Source organism: Alligator mississippiensis, chromosome 5 (assembly GCF_030867095.1).
Source record: "Alligator mississippiensis isolate rAllMis1 chromosome 5, rAllMis1, whole genome shotgun sequence".
NCBI lineage: Eukaryota > Metazoa > Chordata > Crocodylia > Alligatoridae > Alligator > Alligator mississippiensis.
In genome coordinates, this window is record NC_081828.1 from 47856797 (window position 1) to 47874512 (window position 17716).

At 46.2% G+C, this 17716-nt stretch overlaps 1 protein-coding gene across 2 annotated transcripts in view; it reads left to right on the forward strand.

The window, feature by feature from the left end:
* Nucleotides 1–17716, forward strand: part of DARS2 (aspartyl-tRNA synthetase 2, mitochondrial) — a 31402-nt gene that overhangs the window by 9929 nt on the left and 3757 nt on the right. For both annotated transcript variants that reach the window (XM_019500270.2, XM_006272935.4), the window contains exons 7-16: nucleotides 195–318; nucleotides 987–1033; nucleotides 8695–8801; nucleotides 11049–11118; nucleotides 12161–12340; nucleotides 13300–13407; nucleotides 14314–14376; nucleotides 14794–14946; nucleotides 16239–16457; nucleotides 17597–17707. In XM_019500270.2, the coding sequence (XP_019355815.1) occupies nucleotides 195–318; nucleotides 987–1033; nucleotides 8695–8801; nucleotides 11049–11118; nucleotides 12161–12340; nucleotides 13300–13407; nucleotides 14314–14376; nucleotides 14794–14946; nucleotides 16239–16457; nucleotides 17597–17707 (1182 nt within the window). The remainder of the gene's footprint in view (nucleotides 1–194; nucleotides 319–986; nucleotides 1034–8694; nucleotides 8802–11048; nucleotides 11119–12160; nucleotides 12341–13299; nucleotides 13408–14313; nucleotides 14377–14793; nucleotides 14947–16238; nucleotides 16458–17596; nucleotides 17708–17716) is intronic.

Sequence of the window (17716 nt, forward strand, 5' to 3'; positions counted from 1 at the left end):
ACCAGATAGCTTTTATTAAACAACCTTCAGTTTGAGGCAAACTGCACACACACATTCCTGCATATATATAAAAGTGACACCCAGTAGTGCATTGTCCTTCATTACCATTTTGCCTTCCAGTGTAGCTTCAGGAGAAGCTGTTGCGGGCATGTTTTTAATTTTGCTTTTTTATGTCTTTCTTCTCTTCTCTTTAGAAATCTGAGGCTTTGCGCATGCAGTATCGTTACTTGGACTTACGCAGTTCCCAGATGCAATACAATCTGCGACTCAGATCCCAGATGGTGATGAGAATGCGGGAATACCTCTGTAACCTCCATGGTAAGAGAAATACTAAAAAATAGTACCAAATTCTCAGGATTTTTCCTTTTGCTTCCATGCTTTACTGCTGTAAAACTTACCATGGGTTGGAACATTAGGCAAAGTGCAACCCCAGTGTGGCCCCTCATATGGTGACTTACTATCTTTCAATGGTGACTACAGTGGGATGCTGCTATATTTCAAGGGCACAATAGCAGTTAGTCCCTTATCAGGTCACAGGTGATCATTTTTGAATGAGCTGTACATAGTAAAGGGGAAGATTTTAACAAGAAGTTAGTGAATCCTGGATGCCTTATTATCTGGCCGCCTAACTTCAGGCATATTAAAGGGCCAATTTTTCAAAGGGCCTGCGTTCATCTTAAAATTGATGGTCATTTTTAAGTGTTTAGTTAGCTTAATAAGAGGCTTTTAACTTATAGGGAGAACTGGAGAATCCAAGTCCAGATGAGATTTGTGGGTGCTTATCACCTCTCAGGATCAGCCTGTAACTTCACAAATAGTTCTTAATCGTCTTAAAAAGAATTAGATGAGTCTATTGGTTCCTGAGTAGCTTCAGGTTGTGCCCCACCGCTCAAGATGACCAGCTACTGACTGTAGCCAACTTGTTCCAAACCATGCCCTTCCCCTACTCTGATTATTTAATTTTTGAAGCATGTTTTGTTTCTTAGGGTTTGTGGATGTCGAGACTCCAACACTATTTAAGAGAACCCCGGGGGTATGTATACTGCTAGTTATTTTGGCCTGCTGCAGTTGCACAGATCACTTATTTACTTATTATCCTAGTCTGCCACTCTGCCTTTATTTGTAGTTATGTTACTACTTGCCTGTTTACCTGTCAACTTCTTATCCATCAAATGGATCCTTTAGAGGCATGAGGCTGTGTCTTGGACAAGGACTGGGAATCTTCTGGCATCACAACACCCCCCAAGGCTGCTTTCTTGCAAAGCAGTGTTTTGCTGAGTGTGAATCCCATCTTCAGAGGACCAGATTCCACAAAAACTAATTCCTTCAAGCATTTAATTCTGTCCTCATGCATCTCTGAACTAGTACATCACCATGGTATCCCCATTTAAAAGTGTTTATTTTCAAGTCTTGTATTCTGGGTTTGTATTTTGCAAGCTAATTACTGCATACCATAGAGAGCAATTGCACAGGAATTGATGGAAGTGGGCTATGCCATATACTTAACTGATATACAGTAATCTTATTGATTTAAGAAGGCCCATATAAGTATAGCAGGGTAGCATTTTTTGTAGATCTCTGAAAACAGATAATGGAAAACCCCAACTTTTGTAATTTTTAAAACTAAATGGGATACAGCTAACTCATATATACTGTTGGGAACAGTCAAGTCATTTGTGAGGGAGTTCAACAGGATGAATGCATGTCTTTTTTCTTCTCATTTCTGGAGTATGATGTTTAGGTTTTTTATCTTTTATAAACCTGTGGATTAAAATTAATCCTTTAGAGTAGTTGTTGTTGGAAGGTGGTAATGTATGCTGAGGTTACCATGCGTGAAGATAGTTACAAACATTCATCCAGATTCTGCACTATGATAAGTCTTTGCCTACAAGAGTTCTTTTGGAATAAGTGTGTTGGACCTTCCATGAATATCTCCAGGGCAGAAGCTACACTGTTGGTACTGGATCTGGCTCCGCAGTTGCACAGAGTTCAACAGTTAAAGCACCTTTGATTGGTGAAATAGAAGTGGGATCAAGCCACTATGAGATTCTGTTCCACAACTCACTGAAGCAAGTGGAAAGACCCCCATTGACCTCCAGGTCCTATGGATTTTGGCTAGTTGACTGTAGTGACTAGAGAATTCTGAAAACAACCTGAAGTTATGACCATTTTCTTTAACCAGCATCCTTGCCCTGCCTGATTAGCTTTAATAGTGATAAAATGGCCTTGACAATTTTAGCTGTTCTATTCCTGGCACGGGGAATGCCATGTTATTGAACTACATGAAAAAGAAGGAAGGGATGGACTCCCAAATTAGGAAACTAGTGCATTTGTGTATTGAGCTTGTATAACTTTTCCTTTTTGCAAAGGAGCCCCTTGAAGAGTTTTCAGTGCACAGTTTTCCCTAACTCTTCTCAATTTGTCACCATTGTTAAGCCATCCTTCATGGCTATACCTCAGTCTCCCTTCTTCCAGTAGAGGACAGAAATAATTTCATAGCCTATTCATGCTACTCTGTAGCTGTCCAGAAGTTTTTCTGGAGAAAATGCCAGGTATTTCATCCCCATGGCACTAACCAAGTTGCTGCTGCCAGGCCCTGATGGCCTGTGGAATCTGATAGTGTAACTGAGATTCAAACCTACACTTTATATGTGGCAGTACTGTGTACTAACGGCCAAACCAGCAGGGCTGACTCCAGTTGCAAGAGTGATGATTAATTTCTTTTCACTAGCTGTTGCAAAAGCTATCTGCCCACCCCTTTTCAGCCACTATTTATAGCTAGTTCCTGCATCTGAAGTCAGGTCAGTTGAGGAAATCCTGGACTGACTTTCTGCTTAGATCTGCCATGGGGGACAGGCAGCTTGCCACGAGCATTCCTCTTGCTTGTGACCTCTGCGCTGTAGAACTGAGGGCAGAAGAGTGATGCACCCAACATTCCTCTCCTAGAGTCTGCTACCTAACAGAGTCAGAGGGGATTTGCAGGGTGGTGCAAGTTCATGTTGGTATGTTGTATGGAACTGACCTGCTGGGACCTGTGTATAGAAAGCCTAAGCTGTAGCTGCAACTAATAGGTAGCAATATGCTGAAAGGTAAAGTGGGCTGGTAAGCTCTTCTGTCTTTTACCCTACCCTGCCGCAGCCTACCTCTCCACCCATTTAGTGGGTAACTTACGTAAAGTGAAACTCACACCTCTAGGGATGTCACCTCTGAACATGGTTCCATCATCACTTAAAAAATACAGTAACATGGCAGGACTGTTTGGAGAGATCTGCGTCTCGGGTCTCTTTGCTGAAAGGGATTTCTAGGTGATAAAGCTGCAAAAACAAAAAGGTGTAGTGTGTTTGAGTAGTTGTTTGCAAAGAGAGCAGCACCTTGAAGTTGTGTAGTATTGTCCTTCCCTGTTTTCTGGAAAAAAATTTCATCTTCCTCTTTGGAGAGACTGAGGAACCTTCCCTTCCCTGTCCCTACCCCCACTCTTGCAATCCCATTCCAAAAATTGTATTTCTTGTTTTAAAATTAATTCATTTCCATTATAAACAGGAAAGCCATTTAGAGCTTAGATGCAGCAACTCTGCATTTGCAGAGTAGGTCAGACCAGTGGTCCATCTGGTCTAGTATTATTTTCCAAGTAGTTATTAATGTCAGATGTCTTCTGATGTTTGTCTCAGACGGCTAGAGCCAACTTGAGGGGTACGAATTAATCGGTCATCAGGCGGGCTGGTGGTTGGAGAGGCGAGACACAGCGTATCGGTTTCAAAGATTATTTTACTTATGCCGCTGGTGGTCACGACGCAGGCTATGAGGTTGTTTACGTAGTTACGGATAACAGAGGTAACGCAACGAGTCGACGAGATGAGTCCGTGGATGAAACGAGCATGCAAAGGAAAGGGGTACATCAGGGCCGGTCGATGACGGGGAGAAATTGGTGGTTGATCAGGCCGCCAATTCACTCTGTCATGTGTCCAGAGTTCTCCGAGGTCACTCTGCAGCGTGCTCAGAGGTCTCCAACTTGGGCGGAAGCTGCACGGACTTTTGTACGTTTAGAGTAGCCAATGACAGACTGCCAGGTGGGAATAGCTAATGAGGCGGAATGTGACCAAATTTTGGAGATAGCGGCAGTTACCAGAACTGAGCAACAGGTATGCACCTCTTGCTGCCCCAGCAGAGCCTGCTGAGTTGCCGGCCTCCACAGGCAACATGGGCCTAAGTGCAGCTCCCGCCCCTGCTCTCCCCAAGACAAAACGTAAGGTGTTTGTTGTGGGAGACTCCCTCCTGAGGGGGACGGAGGGGCCAATCTGCCACCCCGACCCCTTAGCCCGGCAAGTCTGCTGCTTCCCGGGGACCCACATCCGGGACATTGCGGAGAGGATCCCCAAGCTCCTCAAACCCACAGACCACTTTCCATGCTCCTTATTCATGTGGGCACCAATGACACGGCTCGGAGCACTCCCAGCCAGGTCATGAGGCGCTACAGGGATTTGGGAGCAGGGCTTAAGGGTGTGGGGGCACAGGTGGTGTTCTCGTCGATCCTCCCAGTCTCAGGCTACGAGCTGAGAAGGGAGAGGAGGATCCATGTGGTCAACCAAAGACTGCAGCGCTGGTGTTGTCAGGAAGGCTTTGGCTTTCATGACCACAGCCCACTCTTTGGCGAGAGAGGCAGCGAGCTGCTGGGAAGAGATGGTCTCCACCTCTCTCCCCTAGGGAGGAGGCTCTTCTCAGCCAGACTGGCTGACCTGCTCCACCGGGCTTTAAACTAAGCCAGTTGGGGGACGGGGGGACTACCGCCACTGCTGGCCCGCTGAACAATCCTTGCAAAGCCAGCGGATCACGGCACTCAAGGGAGCCCACCCCAGCCCCAGCCCTGGTAAAATCTGTGGGCAAGGAAGGAGCCCCCCAGGGGGCACTTGCCTGCCTGTACACTAATGCCAGGAGCCTGGGGAATAAGCAGGAGGAGCTCATCCTCCTGCTCAGTGCAAACAATTACCATGTCATAGGGATAACGGAGACCTGGTGGGACTCCACCTATGACTGGACCACGGGGATAGATGGCTATACCCTGTACAGGAGGGATCGTGTAGAGAAAAGGGGCGGGGGTGTAGCTCTCTATGTTAAGGAAAGCTACGCGTCCCTGCAAGCCAATATTGGCGACCAGGGTGGATGGCTGGAGACCCTCTGGGTTAAAATCCGTGGGGAACATGGCACAGGGGACACAATGGTGGGAGTCTATTACAGACCTCCCACCCAAAGTCCTGATCTTGACCAGGAGTTTTCCCGGGAACTGGCTGAGGCAGCTTGCTCCAGGACCATGGTTGTCATGGGTGACTTCAATTACCCAGACATCTCGTGGGAGGATCGCTCAGCAAAATCTGAGCGGTCGCAGAGCTTCCTCTCGTGCGTGGATGACCTCTACCTGACTCAAGAATTCTATGGGCCAACAAGAGGCAAAGCGCTGGTCAACCTGGTACTGGCTACTGGGAATGACCTAGTCGGTGACCTAGTGATCGATGGGAAGCTGGGTGACAGCGACCACGAGCTGATCACCTTCACCATCCGCCGAAAAGCTGGCAAGTCAGTCAGCAACACGCAAGTCCTTGACTTCAGGAAAGCCAACTTTGACAAGCTCAGGAGGCTTGTCAGTGAGGCCCTAAGGGACTGTGACCACAGGGAGAGGGGAGTTCAAGAAGAGTGGTTGCTCCTCAAGGGAGCGATCCTCAATGCACAAACTAAGTCTATTCCATCTTGGAGGAAAGGCAGCAAGAGGGCACAGCAGCCCCCCTGGCTCTCCAGGGACCTGGCAGACCTCCTGAGGCTAAAAAGAAAGGCCTACAAAGGATGGAGGATGGGAGTCACCTCCAAGGAGGATTATTCTGCACTGGTCCGGTCCTGTAGGGAGCTGACCAGGAAAGCCAAGGCTGCAACTGAACTCCAGCTAGCTTTGAGCATCAAGGACAATAAAAAGTCCTTTTTCAGATATGTGGGGAGCCGGAGGAAAAGCAGGGGCAACGTTGGACCCCTGCTGAACCAGATGGGTCAACTGACAACTGACGCCCAGGAAAAAGCCAACCTATTAAATAGGTACTTTGCGTCGGTCTTTCATCAGTCCCATGGGACGCCCATGCCCGCTACAGGGCCGGGAAGTCCGGGTGAGGGTGATCCCCCTGCCCTCCGTTAATGCTGACTTCGTGAAGGAACATCTTGAGAAGCTGGATACCTTCAAGTCAGCCGGCCCTGACAATCTTCACCCCAGGGTACTCAAGGAGCTGGCGAGCATCATAGCCCAGCCTCTAGCGCGGATCTTTGAAAACTCTTGGCGCTCTGGTGTAGTGCCCGAAGACTGGAAGAAGGCCAATGTGGTGCCTATCTTCAAGAAAGGGAGGAAAGTGGATTCGGCTAACTATAGGCCCATCAGCCTGACTTCTATCCCAGGGACGATCTTAGAAAAGTTTATTAAGGAGGCCATCCTTAATGGACTGGCCGACGCCAACGTCTTAAGGGATAGCCAGCACGGGTTTGTTGCGGGTAGGTCTTGCTTGACCAATCTCATTTCCTTCTACGACCAGGTGACCTATCACCTGGACAAGGGAGAAGAGATTGATGTCATATATCTTGACTTCAAAAAAGCCTTCAATCTGGTGTCCCATGATCGTCTCTTGGAGAAACTGGCCAATTGTTGCCTTGGGTCCTCCACGATCCGCTGGCTGGAAAATTGGCTCCGGGGTCGGACCCAGAGGGTAGTAATTGATGGAAGTCACTCATCGTGGTGTCCTGTGACCAGCGGGGTCCCCCAGGGCTCTGTCCTTGGACCCATACTGTTCAACATCTTCATTAATGATGTGGACACTGGAGTCAGAAGTGGACTGGCCAAGTTCGCAGATGACACCAAACTTTGGGGCAAAGCATCCACACCAGAAGACAGGCGGGTGATCCAGGCTGACCTGGACAGGCTCAGCAAGTGGGTGGACGAGAACCTGATGGTGTTCAACGCCAATAAATGCAAGGTTCTCCACCTTGGGAAGAAAAACCCGCAGCATACTTATAGGCTCGGCAGTGCTATTTTGGCTAGCACTATGGAAGAAAGAGACTTGGGGGTCATCATTGACCACAAGATGAACATGAGCCTGCAGTGCGATGCTGCGGCTAGTAAAGCGACCAAAACGCTGGCTTGCATCCATAGATGCTTCTCGAGCAAATCCCGGGACATCATTCTCCCCCTGTACTCGGCCTTAGTGAGGCCGCAGCTGGAGTACTGCGTCCAGTTTTGGGCTCCACAATTCAAAAAGGATGTGGAGAAGCTTGAGAGAGTCCAGAGAAGAGCCACGCGCATGATCAGGGGTCAGGGAAGCAGACCCTACGATGACAGGCTGAGAGCCCTGGGGCTCTTTAGCCTGAAAAAGCGCAGGCTCAGGGGTGATCTGATGGCCACCTACAAGTTTATCAGGGGTGACCACCAGTATCTGGGGGAACGTGTGTTCACCAGAGCACCCCAAGGGATGATGAGGTCGAATGGTCGTAAACTACTACAAGATCGTTTCAGGCTGGACATAAGGAAGAATTTCTTTACTGTCCGAGCCCCCAAGGTCTGGAACAGCCTGCCACCGGAGGTTGTTCAAGAGCCTTCATTGAACACCTTCAAGATGAAACTGGATGCTTATCTTGCTGGGATCCTATGACCCCAGCTGACTTCCTGCCCTTTGGGCAGGGGGCTGGACTCGATGATCTTCCGAGGTCCCTTCCAGCCCTAATGTCTATGAAGTTGCTTAGGGTGGTTCTATTGTGGCAGGGTCACTTAACTGACTTGGTTATGACAATGTTCATATTCATTTAACCCAGTTTCTGTACCTCAAGTGCACATTGACCAACCTGCCTCATCCATCTTCCCAGCAAGGCTTAGCTAACTGGCATTGATACCTTGGGAATCACCAAGAGCACCTTCGATGCAACTATATGCAAAGCTTTTTTCCTGGTTTTCTGGTGAGGTCAGAGAGATGAGAACCCTATAGCCGTTAATCAAAAGAAAGGGAAAACAAAGAATTTGTCATTCATGCTTCATTTATGTCCCTTGCACTTGTAATACTCCAAAAATAAACTACAGTACATAAAATAGAATCAAATCTCTAATGAAAGTTAAGCTGCAGCATCTTAAACCTATTTTATTGAGGCCTAAGTTATTGTAACTTAGCTTTCATCAATTGTGATTTAATAATATGTGCACTGATAGTAACCACAGAGCAGCCAATGGGCAGAAAAGCCCCGCCCTGATAAGTTGTTCATGTACCCATGCTCTAAAGTAAGAATAAACATAATCAACAAATCTTTTAACGAAATAAAACATCCTGTAAAATCCCCTGACTCCCTGCATTTGCATAAGTCTGCATTTCTGTGCCGTAGGAAGAGATGGCTTCCAAGCTCTACCTCATGATCATCTTATGCTTAGTTAATGTGAGCTTTTATACACTGTTCCTAATTCTCATAGGGTGCTCATCCTGTTCCTGTGGGCCTCATTCAAAGCTTTTTGAAGTTTGGAAAATCAACCATCAACTTCAGTAGGCTTTGAATTGGGTCCCTATGTGTCCAGTCCTCTCTTGAAATTTATGAAGTTCTTTTGCCTCAACCTTCTCATGTGGCAAGATACAAAATGTCAGCCATACGCTGTATTAAGAGGTCTCTCCTCTCTTATCCCATCTTTGATACCAGGGTGCAAAGGAGTTCCTGGTACCCTCCAGGGAGCCTGGGAAATTCTACTCTCTGCCTCAAAGTCCTCAGCAGTTTAAACAGCTGCTCATGATTGGAGGCCTGGACAGGTGAGTGCTCCTTTTTTCTAAAATAAGGACCTTAGAGGTCTGTTCCCTATTTTTTTTTCGGTGTGGGGGTGGGGGGGGCAAAGATTTCAATGTTTGTTCAGGAGCTTAGAGCAAATGGTTTTGCAGCTGAAGTGACCTCAGGTGGAGAATTCTTAAAGTCTTATCGCCATTTACCGTTACTTCTAACTGGTGCTCAACTCCCAGCCCACAGCTCAGATCCAGCCTGCAGAGCCCTGTAATCCAGCCCATGGGCCTGGAAATTTGGCAGTGGGGGAGTGGTAGCAGTTAACATCACCATTGGTCCCATGCTGCCAGATTTCAAAGTCCTACCCAGCTAAATCAGCCCTGGCCAGGCTAGCCCCCCACAGAGGAATAAGGTCCTGTTCCCATATGGCTGGATTAAGCCAGGGCCCAGTGTAGCCACTTGGAAATGGCTTTGCCAGGGTCCAGTGCAGCCATATGGGACTGAGTCCCAGGCAGCCCATTCCCACCCGGCTGCATCAGGCCTTGGGTGAGCTGTTCCCACATGGCTGCATGGGCCAGCACCATACATTGGATCAGGTCCACAGACCAGACCACAGACAGACCTGGCACTGCTCATCCAGCCCACAGGCCAGAAAGTTCAGACATCATTGATCTAGGGACATTTAGGCACAAGAATCCCACTGGATTAAGGAGCTATGTGACCAAATCCCCTATTTGCATATGAAATTCTCAAAACTATCTGAAAATGTTCCATATTATCATGATTCTGAACATAAATGCACAAAGACTTTTTGGAGATGGGAAATCTGAGAAGCAGAAAAGGGAAAGCATGGTGAATTCCTCTCTTGCACTGACCTACATGGCTTAACTCCTCCTGAGATGAATTAACACCACAGTGTGTGATTGAACTGGATAAGACATGGTCACAGTTCATTCATGCAAAACTTTTGAACATGTCTGCAATAAAATCAGGAGGTGTTTCTGAGTTATCTCCTTACTGCTCCAGAACTTAAGGTCCTACTGGTTGAAGACCAGTTGAGAGTGTGGAGAAATCACCTCCCAGTCTGCCTCACTACTGTAAGCAGACAGCCCAACTCCCTTCCTGTGTTACCTGCCTATGTGACTGGCTAGGCTGTAAAAATTCCAATGGGAGGGGGAATCTGCTTCTCCATTGTCTCAGGTTCTTGCCACTGCAGGTCATGTTACTGGTCATCTCACCTGGTAGGGCTGATGTCTTTTGGAAGCACTGGTCAGCAGCCACTAGGTCTGCTTCTGGTTAGAACTTAGTGATGAGGCCACAACAGGTGTATAAAGGGTTCCTCATTGAGGAAGAGGAACAGACATATTTTGGAACACAGCAAACAAGCCGTACAGCCTCCAGAGAAAGAGCTTGCTCAGACTCTGGATGTAAACGTGAGTAACTTACCTGAATTTTAGCTCATAATTTAGGATGAAGTGATCTAGAACCATATCAAAAGGCTACCAAGCCACTTCTGTTTGCTCAGGGTCTTTCTTTTGACACTTCTCTGACCTGTACCCCTCCCCATGCCTACCCTCTCCAATCAATGAAGCTATCCATTATACAAGCCTTGCTGTACTTGCTCGAGAGCGATTAGGTAAGCCTTTTAGCTCCCTTGCTCAGCTGACTAAGGGAGACTACTGTTAATGCTTCAAACTATAAGAAGCCCCCTAATATATTGTGCTGGGGATATATCCTGCTGGGAGCAAAGCACCCCCAAGGTCTACAGGGTCTGTGTACCCTGGGTGGCACAGAGCCCTAACAAAGACCAGACCCTGGGTGGTGGCAGCGGTTACCCCAGGCTCATGGGTGGGTTCTGGAAAGGGGTCTGGGTGGACGTAGGCACCCCAGGGGAGACACTCAGAGTGGGGTTTTGGGCTGGGTGCAGTGAGCTGGGTAGCTCAGCACAGCAGCGCCCCCTACTGGCCCGTCACAAGTAGGAACATGTCCGAAGTCAGTTCCTGAATAGACTGATTTGTCAACACAGATCAATATAACATAGAGACCTGAAGGGGAAGAAGTTTTGTTTTAGTTGAGCAGTTTTAAATGGCTACACATATAGTACTGGCAGGGAATCCCTGAGATGCTGCTGCCTTTGATGGACTCCCCACCTGACATTATCAACTCTCTGCTGGATGGTTGCTCATACTGTTTGGAGTCCTTAGAGGAACTGTCATGAATGGAATGTGTAATCCATTTTGCACACATGGTTTAGCTTAGGGTGCTTTTAATTTCAATTGCAGGTACTTTCAGGTCGCCCGCTGCTATCGAGATGAAGGTTCAAAGCCAGACAGGCAACCCGAATTTACTCAGGTAACTTTTCCCTTTTGTATAACTTTTCTCTCCTGAAGTCATGACACTAGCAAAGTATCAATCAAATTAGGAAGCCTTGATCGGTATTGCTAGCTGCATGTATTGTTGGTCTAGCCCATCCAGTTGGTGTGAGGCTTGCTCCTAGTCATTCAGCTTGAAAATCCTTCAAGCCTTGTGCTTGGTGCTATGCATTTCACATGCCTAATAAGTGGTTACTGAGCTCTGGGATAAAGAAGGGATTCAGCTTCCACAGAGGTGTGTTTCAGCTGGTGGGAATTTTGGCACAATGTTCATCAGGCCCAGTAGTGACATTTGAGCTGCTCTCTAAGTTTGGCTTGCTTCCCTCAGACTCGGGCTGTACAGCTCTCTTCACAGTCATTGGCACCTGGACAAGACCAGTTAGTCCTGCTCATTCCTAAAGATTTCCTTGTGACTTCTCTCCCTCAGAGTCCTTAGCATCACTAACTAGCTATTTAGCTTCCAAGCAGGGGTGATTGCTGATACACTGAGCAATATTCTGTGTCTGCAAGGTAACAGATGCATTCTTTGTGTAAGGCTAGCATGGTATACACAAAAGGCAATGTAGAGGTGTCCTTATAGACTAACATGGCTAACTACCTCTCTGCTTGTGGTATATACATACACATAGATGACGCATAAGAGGGGCATGGTGGGGGGTTGGGGGGGGTGGCACATGCCCCCCCCGAGAGTGCTGGTCCCCCCCCGACAGCGAGCGCTCTGGCTGGTAGGGGGGCATGAAGAGTGCTAGTGCTCCCCCTGAAATGGGCTCTGCTGCCATGCCACCGGCACGCTCAGCAACTGGCCACTGGGGGGCACCCCCCTACCCCCCTCTGGTTGTGCCCTGATGGTGCCCTGCTAGACTCAGGAGGCCCCAGTTGCTCATGTACATACAGTATATTGAAATCAATCATCTTTATTTGTACAAAGCCCTTAGGTACTCAGAGGAGGTAGGTGGATGGAAAAGAATGCAGTTTTCCTGATATCCGTGGATATGTAATGTCCTGCTTCTTATATCTTTAAGATCGATATTGAGATGTCATTTGTAGACCAGGCTGGGATCCAGAGGCTGATTGAGGGCCTGCTCCAGTATTCTTGGCCTGAAGAGAAAAGCCCCATAACCATCCCTTTTCCTTCTATGAGCTATGCTGAGGCACTGGCTGCTTATGGGACTGATAAGCCAGACACTCGCTTTGGTATGAAGGTGAGCTCTCTTTTCGCAGAAGCATCTATCCTTTCTCCTTCCTCTTAACATTTTTGAACAGTCAGTGTTCAAACCTCAATTCTGCACACAGGTGGAAGGATGGGGTTCTTGATGCCAAAACCTCTACTGTTTTGGAAGGCTCAAGAAGTTATTGTAGCAGGTCCCTTAAAATGTGGGAAGCTTGGCCAGTAGTGTGGTAAAGCAGTGAAGCAGTATGGCTTTGGGGTCTTCTATCCTGTTTTCCCGTCCCTTTTTGGAAGGTGCTCTTTTTCTCATTTCAGTCCTAATGATATATTAGCACAGATGACAACCCTTGTTATGCTTGGATTAGATGACTGAAGGTGACTTTTCCATCATCTGTGATATGTGCAGGTATTTTTTGTATTGCCAATGAAAAGAACTGATGCTCAGTGTCTTGGTGGTTCTTCATAGGACATTATTTTTTTTACTTTAATGCCAATTTAGCACTTGTGAAAGGAGTACTCAACAATCTGAGGAACTGAGGTCCCTGAGTCATTCTCAGAAACTATACAAGCTTTTCTGCACTCTTCACTGATGCAAGGTGGTCTGGTGGGAGCCAGGCAAGGAGCAGCCCAAATGTTTAATGAATGTATTTGGCTGTTTCCAGGATAGTGTCCTACTTCTCTAAAACGTTATCTTAGCCATTTTGACTACTATACACTGTTCTTTCCAGGGTGACTAGATCTGCCATGTCAGTGTTCTAGTCGCCAGAGAGCTTTCTTTTTTTTTCTTGGATTCCCTTTCTGTAACTGCTCATAGACAAGTTTGTTAATGCTGTGCTCCCTCTGAGTTGTGTAATCACCCTGTGGTTTCTCAGAGCAAACTCAGCCATCCAGGGGGGTGGTATGGCAGCAGGTGGAGGATGCCAAAACCATTTCCACAACATGGGGCCCTGTTATTATTGCCTTATTTTTGTGTGTGCTCTTTGCCTTTCTCAGATAGTTGATGTCAGTGATCTGTTCAGGAGCGTGGACATTGGATTAATTCAGAATGTTCTCAGGAATCCCCAAGGCGCCGTCAAAGCCATTTGTGTTCCTCAGGGGATGGTAAGTGATGTGTTTGTATGTGATTACTAGCAAAGCTCAGTGCAAAGAAGATAAATGTTTAGAAATGAATGAGTGCTACTGATTTGAATTTATCATCATTCAATAATAACTTTGCTCCTGCCGCAGAGTAACTGGCCCCTTTTGAAAGTTGTGTGGCCCACTGCTACCTGTAACTGATCAGCTGCCTCCCATCTGAGACTGTGGAGTTGGACAGTAGGTGACACATTCACTTTAGAAAGGCAGCCAAAACTCAGCTTAGCTGCAGGGTGGCCAGAGCTGTAAGGTTGGAGAAGAGCAGGGAAAGGTCTGTGAAGTCTATAGCTAGCTTTGGTTAGGTGAGAGCTGCTGTGTTTTGCATCTGGATAATGAATTGGATTCTGAAACAGGTTCGTGTTCAGTACTGTTTCTTCCAGGGCTGGTGAGAACTCAATATATTACACACCCTAAATGATTCAGGACATTATTTTACAACAAGAATGCTTATATCACTATTATATAAGAAATGAAAGGTTGTGATGTGATTGCAGTGCTATGAGGGTTGCTTTTCGTACAGGAAAAAATAAACTTGTCCAATAAAATACATGCAGGGTGGCACGAAAGCTGGTGGATGCTTGTTTGTCTCTTGACACTGTTGTAACAGATGCAGTGTACCTGAAGAAATACTAAAGACCCAATTTTGAATTGTGGAATAGGATGCTCTGGCCTGTTTCTCACTAGCTGTTGCAAGTGTAATGGTGAAAGGTGCAAATTGATGGCACACCAGTAAGTGGCACTGCTTTATATATTAAAACAAATGCAAAACTGGAATGTTGAACATTTTAAAACCAGAGTAGCTTTAAAATCAAGAGCTTTACACAGGAGTAGATATAACTCCTTTTTAAGATCTTGGTCATTCTTTTTCCTCAGAGATGTCTTCAAAATAAAGATCTTGAGTCTTTAAAGGAAACTTCAAAATCCAGGTTTAATCAGGTAAGTCACAACCATGTGTATAATGTAAAGAATTCATTTGAAAGGGGCCAGTAGCAACTGTATCTAAAGTAATATAGGGAATTTACAAGCAGCTACAAGACAGAACAGTTGATTAAATTCTCTACCCATATGTATGAAAATTTATGTCACTAGAGGTAGTGTTGGCCTCTGACAATAAAAAGTCTGACAACTTTGTTTATTGCATAGTGGCTCTATGTGTCTCTACGCTACCCTTGAACACTCATAAATGAAATGGTAAATATTTGAAGGAGGTTTATAAGAAGGAAGACGTCTGATGTGGAAGGTTTTTAAAAGGCACCTTCTACTGTAAGACAGCTTTTGACTCTGCACTGCATCTCTCATGGGACTGTATTACAGGCAATTAACCTACTTCTTATCTACGCCTGTCTCTTGTAGGAAGTTTTGCACTTGGTCCTGGGACCTGATGGGAGCCTGAAGTCTCCAATGAGTAAATTTCTCAACAGGGAGCAGCAGTCAGAACTCATCAGAGCCCTGAACATTCAGGTGGATGATGTAGTGGTGCTGGCAGCTGGAGAACACAAGAAAGCGGTAGGGAAATTCCTTGTCTTGGAACTGAACATCACTGGTTATATTCACAATACCTGGCCTCTCCAATTCCCTCCAGCTTAGGATGCAGAGGATTATGAATGAAGCCTCACAGTACCCCATTTTATATGCAGTGATGGGGAACACAAAGAGATTAGGTGACCTGCCCCAAATTGTATCTCTAGTTTCTGGCAGAGATGCTAAGTAAAGCTGGATATTCTGGGCGTTTTCTGCACCATACTCAGAGATATGCAGCCTTCCAAGCAAGCAGCAGCAGCTAACAAGGTGTTTGTCTATTCAGGTTCCTTCCACTTTCCAGAATTATGAGGCATGAACCCAAAGAGAGGGACCATTCTTTTCTCTGGATCACGTGAATTCAGAATCCCACAGCCATGGGATCCCTGTTCTAGCTTCTTTCTTGAAGCCTGGCTGGCTTGTGGTAATGTGACTTTAAATGAGCTTGACGCTTTGTTGGTCAGATCACTGTTGCAACTGGGACTGCAATGCTTATCTTGCTGAGCCCAGAGAAAGTTTTTACAACAGAACACATACCTGGCATAGTGGTGAAACCCCAAGTAATTCATGTTCTGTTCCTGGGGTCATATCCTCAGCTGATGTAAATCAGTGTAATGGAGGTCAGTTGACTGATGTCACTCAACGACCCTATCCTTTGCACTTCAAGATGGGTGATTCTTGATTCAAATGCACTTTAGAAACAGTGCTTACAGTTCTAGCAGTGGCTGATCAGGGACACGGTGGTTTCTAATTATTAAAACCAGGAAGCTGTGAATTAATGTAGGATTTTATTTCTGGCTTTACCATTGATGTTTTCTGTAACAATGACTCTCGCTCCACCTCTATTTCTAACTGTGTAAAATGTGGATAATGTTGAATGGTTGTTATGAGAAATAATTAAAGTCTATAAACTGCCTTGAGACCAGGGCATGAGAGATGCTGTGAGATGCAGAATATTTTGTGGTGTTTTTATACTGTGCCTCACTGCTCAGCCATGTCATTGGCCCTATGAGAACAGTGTTTAGGTACACAGTTTCTAGCACCCCCTGGACCGCTTTTTCACAGCAGCTGAAATTCTGAGTACTAACATTGGCTGTAACTAATGAGAGGTGCACTGATACTTTGAAAGATTGCAAATATACAGTGAAACAGACATGATGGTTTCTGCACATAATGCTGTCCCTGGAAAGCAGTTTCCCTGCTCCAGAAACAATGGGACCCTTAGTAAACCTTTCTGGTCATGTCATTAAACTGGATTCTTTTTTCTATCTGGTTGGCAGTGCTCTGCATTAGGAAACCTGCGCCTGGAGAGTGCTACCCTTCTGGAGGCAACAGGACTAGTGCTCCGGGATCCCACTGCTTTCCACTTCCTGTGGGTGGTGGATTTCCCCCTATTCCTTCCCAAAGAAGAGAAGCCTGAAGAACTGGAATCTGCTCACCACCCCTTCACAGCTCCCCACCCATCTGACACCAGCCTCCTCTACTCTGAGCCCACAAAGGTAACTAGATCCTTCACATTGGCCTAGTTTTCTATGTGGAAATTTCCTGAAACAGTGGGCAAGGTGCAATCATAGCTATTGTATCAAGGGGTCTAAACTACATACCAGCTCAGAAGAAATGGATTTAAGGTTACCCCAAGTTAACAAACACCAAAGTACTTGTCACCCTCAAGGCTAATTTATCTCCATTGGGTTAATGGGAAATAATTGCTTCACGTGACTACTGGAAGTCAGCTGGCCTGGTTTTTCCCCTGGAGTCACTGAGGATGGGTTCAGTTTCATCTGCAGTGTGCCAAGGATTGGAGCACTTACTAAATCAATCTGTTTCAGCTTAAGGGGACAGATTGCAAGCTGGGTGTGTGGGAGTTTTTGAGGTGTAAAGGGGATTTACAGGGACCAAGTGGTTTATTATGCCCCAGGGCCAAAAGAGAGGGTTCTGAGTTATTTTCAGTGTTGCTTACCATAGGCAGACTTGCATAACGAGCAGATATTTATTTGGGATCATAGCAGCAGAAATGGCTTTAATTTGGTGTGTTTTTCCCCTCCCTAAAATCTTTCATAAAAATAGATGCACTGAAAAGAGCTGGAAACAATGGTTATAAGTCTTTAGCTTGTGCTTGTCTGACCCATGATACAATTTGAGGGAGAAGATTGCTTACTGAGTATGTCACCAATCAGGAGTGAAGGCATGCACAGCTGTGCGTGGTTCCCTGGACTGGAACGACAAGGGGCATAGCATATCAGGAATGGAGGCACTGGAAGAGATGTGTTGGGGAGATGCTTACATTATGGCTGCCTTTGTGCAGTGCTGTTAAGACCTGATGCCAAAGCCCATAGAAATAAATTTGTCTTCCTGTTGAGTACAGATGGCTTTGAACCAGATCAACAGTCCATCATTTGCCAAACCACAAAATCTGATACACCCAGCGGAGTTCTATGGGGAAAGTTTTACCATTTAGTTCTTTAAGCCTTTTGTCAGACTCCTGCAAAATGCCTGAGAATGCGCTAATAAAGCAAAGTTGCAGCATCTTTTTCTTCAACAATTGCTTGTTTGCAATCTGTTTGACAATGGATCTGAGTACAGAAAAGTGCAGCTCTGCTGTGCTAATGCACTTGTTCAATTTGTTCTTTCTTCCCAGGTCCGTAGCCAGCACTATGACCTGGTGCTGAATGGCAGTGAGATTGGAGGTGGCTCTATCCGAATTCACAATGCACAGCAGCAGCGTTTTGTTCTGGAGAAAGTGCTGAAGGTAACAGCC